We start from the raw sequence: 4986 nt of genomic DNA on the forward strand, positions 1-4986 counted from the left end.
GCAACTACACTCGATTGGAAACAGGATTTACAACTATTTTATATAAGAAAACATAGGATTTTCTGGAGATAACGATTTTATACAATTTCGAAAGACAATAAACTAAAACACACACATGCAACTATACTTGATTGGAAACAAGACTTACAACTGTTTTGACAAGAACACACCGAAATTTTATTGATTTCTAAACTATCACAAATTTTTATACAAAAATGTTTATGAACTCACCAACATATTTTATGTTGAAGCTTTTCAAACGATTTGTATTCTCAGGAATCTAGTAAGCAGGTAATCACCACGATCGAGGATTGGCGTCACTGCATTATGTTATTGCTACTTTTGTTATTTCATGTTTAACTTTTGAACATAACAAGTGTTGTAAACAATGTAACTTTGTTATCTTAATGTATGATGTATGGATCTGCTATGTTTCATGTATATTCAATTGTTATGATACTGCACAATGAAGTCACCCGCCTCCGGACGTTTCCACCGTCTGGTCCGGTGGTGTGACAGTCTCCAACGGCTCCTAAGATCTAGATATTGTTTTCTTCATATTTACCACCTTCTGTTTGACCATGTTTGATATATTTCACTTGCTTGGATCGGGATTCTTCCATTTGTATTAATTAATCTGCTAATGATCGTGCAACGTGGCTTTCGACGAACATTACAGATCTTCACACACCTTCACCATGGACAAAAATTATAGGTTCGATTCTGGTAGGCTGAGGTCCAGTAGTTTCCGACAGAGATGGAGAAGACTTAGTTCATCTGTTCTTCACTTTTCTTGTAGAATCATCTTTGTCATTGGACATGTGTGAAGTAGAAAAAAAGGGAAAATCTAGGTTCTTAAACAACATCAAATCAATATTAATTTTGAGATTAAAAAACAATCCCTTTCAAGTTTTCCCTTTCTCTTCTCCTGATTATCATGTTAAATTTAGAAGGGGAAAAGAAGGTTAAGAGAGGAAAAGATAAAGACAAAACCATGGTGTCCATGTTTCCAAGGGGGGCGGGGGGAAGAGAGAGAGAGAGAGAGAGAGAGAGAGAGAGAGAGAGAGAGAGAGAGAGAGAGAGAGAGAATTTTTTATTTTCTTTTAATTATAAAAGTATTTAAATAAATAAATAAATGAAAAAGCAATAAGTAAGGGTAAAATAGTCATTATAAAAAAGTTTAAACCAAGTTGTACCAAACTCACAACAAAATGAAAACTTTGAACATCTGGTGCTAGTCCACACCTTTTTGGACCAAAAAGACAATTTTTAATTAACCACATGGACCATTCTTGTAGTTTTGTCTATTATGTAGCATGTCTAGTTGACCGGATATATATTGGGTAAATATGTACAAAAAAAATGGCATAACATTTATGAACTTAGGTAAAAAAAATTACTTATATTTTATGAATATAGGATCAGGATCCGATCTGATCCTACATTCCCTTGATTTTTTTTTACCGTTTTATGTCTTTTACCCTTTACCAATTACCGTTTATCATCTTGCGTTTATCATCTTGTGTTGTGACTTTTAACTAATATTGTGAAGTTTTAATAATTTTTGAACGAACAAGTGAATATTTGAAATATTTTTATGTTTTAAAATTATAAGTTAAAATTATGTTTTATTTTATGGGATTTTAGGATCCGGATCCTGATCTTGCAAATCCAAAAACAATCTACATATCCACAATAAATGTACATTCAAGATATGTTTATTGGTAATACATACAAAAGAAAAAAAAAAAGAAAAAAAGAACTTTTTATACAATCGATCACAATATGTAACAAATAAGTTATTGTTTCAAATAAAAAAAATTAAAAAAAAAATCCACCAATAATACACAAGAAGTACATCATATCAAACATGATCAAATATCGAATGAATCTTGATTCCTTGTCGTTTGGGTCTCAGGCGTCTTGGAGTTGGATAGCTTCATCACCACCCAAACAACGAAAAAGATAGTATGAATCAACGCCGTAACCCCACAAACCAGCATCCAAATCAAACAAATCCAAACAGTCGTCGAATTCACATACATATCCGGCGACATGATCGCCACCGATTGCAGATAAGTCGCCACCATGAACACCACCGCCAGCAGTGTCCCCATCGTAAGCACCCACATCCAGAACTTGTTTCTCAATGGAACTCCGCTGATCAATAGAACAACAATCGCCAAAGGAACAATCATGGTGACTGTATTATACGCAACAAATTGGCTGAAATTATCCATGTCTACTTCCGTTTGAACTGCGTTTCCAAGAGAATACCGGCCATTTTGGGTATCGGAAATCGTCCCTCCGGGAGGGTTGATACCGGAAAGGTAAGCCATCGCCGCCACCACTAAGGCGGCAACTATGAGAATCCCACGTTGCTTTTCCAGCCATTGTTTGTCGTCATTCAGATATCGACCCCATGTTCTTGAAAGTAACCCTTTTCGTTTAGTTTGTGATGATGATATTGTGGGTGGTTGTAGTGGTGGTTTAGGAAATGGTCGGAGGTCATTTGCTTTTGAAACACCGGCTTCCATTAGAATCTGACGAGATTCGAGTGCTTTGAGATCTTGTGGACATTGATCTAAAACATCTAACGCCGTTAATCCAAATCTGTTTACTGCGTTTCCTGTAGCTTTGATACTTGGTTTCTTGAGCAAATAGTTTAAAATCTGTACAAAATACATTCCATTAAGAACACATGTACAACTACTTTTGAACATGGTAAAGATTAAATCAAAACAAGAAGATACGAAAGTAATTTCAAACCTGTGTGTGTTTATTGATTGCAGCAGCATGCAACAGAGTATTTCCACCATCATCTGTCATCTTCGCCAACTCTTGTTCATCCCATAGTTCCATCAACACTTTCAACGCCTCAATCCGATTATACTTAACACACATATGCAAGATTGTTTCTCCGGTGACCGGAATATTCTCCTTTGCAGCATCCTGGTTAGCTGTAACCAGAGCCTTAACAACCTCAAGATGTTCGTTCAAAGCTGCAAGATGAAGAGGTGTTAACCCATCTTGATCACGAAAACAACACACATCTCGACTCCCTAATCGTATAAACTCCTGCACCATGTCCAGGTTGCCGTTGGCGGAGGCGAGGTGGAGTGGGGTTCGTCTTTGGGTGTCTAACGCCGTGGAAAGTTTTGGGTTTTGGGTCAGAAGCACGGTGGCGAAATGGAGGTGGCCGCGCATGGCGGCGATGTGGAGGGGGGTTTCATTGAAGGCGGTGACTGTGAGTGAGAGTCTGTCAAGGATGAGTTGGTCTTGACGGAGTAGTGCATTGAGTGATTGTACATCACCTGTTAAAGATGCTTCGTAAAGCTTTGTTTCCATGTTTTGTTTACTCTCAGACACTCGTTATGTGGTTTTTTTATATGCGCAGATTGATCAAGGGGTGGGGTTCAGTGGGGTTGTTTCCTTGAAGTTGATGATGATAAGTCAAAACCTGACCAATTCAAAGTCAAACGACTCCTCACAAGTTGATGTTTATCATACGGGTAGATTATAGATTTCGTGTTTGGCTTATTCAGAGTATAAAATCTTAAAACAATAATAAAAATATTCGATCTTAAGTACGATTGATATGATTAAAAGGTATTGACTTAAATATGTAAATGATGTAGAATCAACCTAAAACATATATACACCTATTTAAAAAGATTAAGAGGTGAAGAAACAAACACAATTTGAAGTTATACACGAATGCGCGTCTAATTTCCTCTAATACCAACTTAGTCCCTATTTTTCTTTTTACACAATTAAATATCTAGAGGGGAATCATGCGCACCGTTGGCGTTGTGTTTGTTTTTTTTTTGTCTTTTTTTTTCTTATTTCAAGCTGTACCAAATGATAGAACATAGTGTAATATTAATCAAAACGTATTACATATACAGAAGGGGTCTTCATATGACAAACAAATCATTGAAAGTATATTGCTATTTAGTGTATTTTACCTTAAAAAAGAACCAAAAAAGTAAAAATGTTTTGAGAAAATAGGCTCAAAATGCAGATAATCATAGGCTTGTACTTGCAATTTTTTTTTAATCAAAAATAAGGGATGACCTTCATGATCGTCTTCTTATCACAACCCAATAACATGTTAAGATAGTGGTGGTTTTGGTTAACTGGTTTTGCGATATTAAATAATCATAATAAACATTTATTTATCGTAGGAGATAGTGTTTTGATGTGCTTCCACCGGTTGAACTTGAATTAATCAGATAATTACGTGTTTCACTGTTTCACAAAGTTTGATTATAAACAAAGAAAAAATAAAATAACCAAAAAAAATATTTTCATATATTGTCGGAGTATTAATATTAAAATTTATTTTATATCAATTATAAATATAATATGATTATTAATGCTAAAATGATGGGTGAAAATTTATCATTTGTGTTGCAGCTTGTGTCAAACTTGTCATCCAAATTTGGTTATTACAATCTGATTATATAATAAGTATATAAGTAAGATTTTGGTTTTTGTATATATTGAATAAAAATATTACCTGAACGTAACACGACTACCCCTTTGCCCCAGTAAGCATGCTAACTATCTCCACTGTTCCCCAGAAGCATGCAAGAATACCATCAGCTTGTTCCACTTGAAGTTGCCTGAGAAGTAACAAAATCCAGAAGAAGAATGTAACATCCCGAAATAGCAAGAGTAGAGTTGAAGGGCTAAAAGTGTTAATTGGGGAAGAGTAACTCGGCGAGTCCATGGATGGACTCGGCGAGTAGAGTCGCGACTTGGTCGCGTGTTAAGTAGCCGACTCGGCGAGTAGGCGCTGAGTGGAGAAAACCCTAATTCTCGGGGTTGAGCCATATATAAGGAACATTATGTTCCCTCCCTAGCCTCTTTATTTCCCCCTTGAGTTCCAGAAACCCTAAATCGCGGAGTAGCACCATTGTTGAGTGGATTGGAGCATTGGAGAAGTATTTGTTGAAGAAAGTTTAGGAGTTTGAAGGTGTG

General features: G+C 36.0%; 1 protein-coding gene across 1 annotated transcript; it reads right to left on the reverse strand.

Moving 5' to 3' along the window:
• Window positions 1-1687: 1687 nt before the first annotated feature.
• On the reverse strand, window positions 1688-3352 carry LOC111898373 (uncharacterized). Its single transcript, XM_023894293.3, has 2 exons — window positions 2770-3352; window positions 1688-2672 (listed from the first exon to the last, which is right to left on the reverse strand). Exons 1-2 carry the CDS (start codon window positions 3346-3348, stop codon window positions 1875-1877), a joined length of 1377 nt encoding a protein of 458 aa, XP_023750061.1. The 5' UTR covers window positions 3349-3352; the 3' UTR covers window positions 1688-1874.
• Window positions 3353-4986: the final 1634 nt, after the last annotated feature.

The sequence above is a fragment of the Lactuca sativa genome, chromosome 5 (genome assembly GCF_002870075.4).
Source record: "Lactuca sativa cultivar Salinas chromosome 5, Lsat_Salinas_v11, whole genome shotgun sequence".
NCBI classification, from domain to species: Eukaryota; Viridiplantae; Streptophyta; class Magnoliopsida; order Asterales; family Asteraceae; genus Lactuca; species Lactuca sativa.

Excerpts from the sequence above, each read along its gene's own strand:
- LOC111898373 (XM_023894293.3), bottom strand. The coding sequence starts at position 3,348 with ATGGAAACAAAGCTTTACGAAGCATCTTTAACAGGTGATGTACAATCA. Across the intron at positions 2,673-2,769 it reads CAATCAATAAACACACACAG|ATTTTAAACTATTTGCTCAA; the intron begins GTTTGAAATTAC and ends TATTTTGTACAG.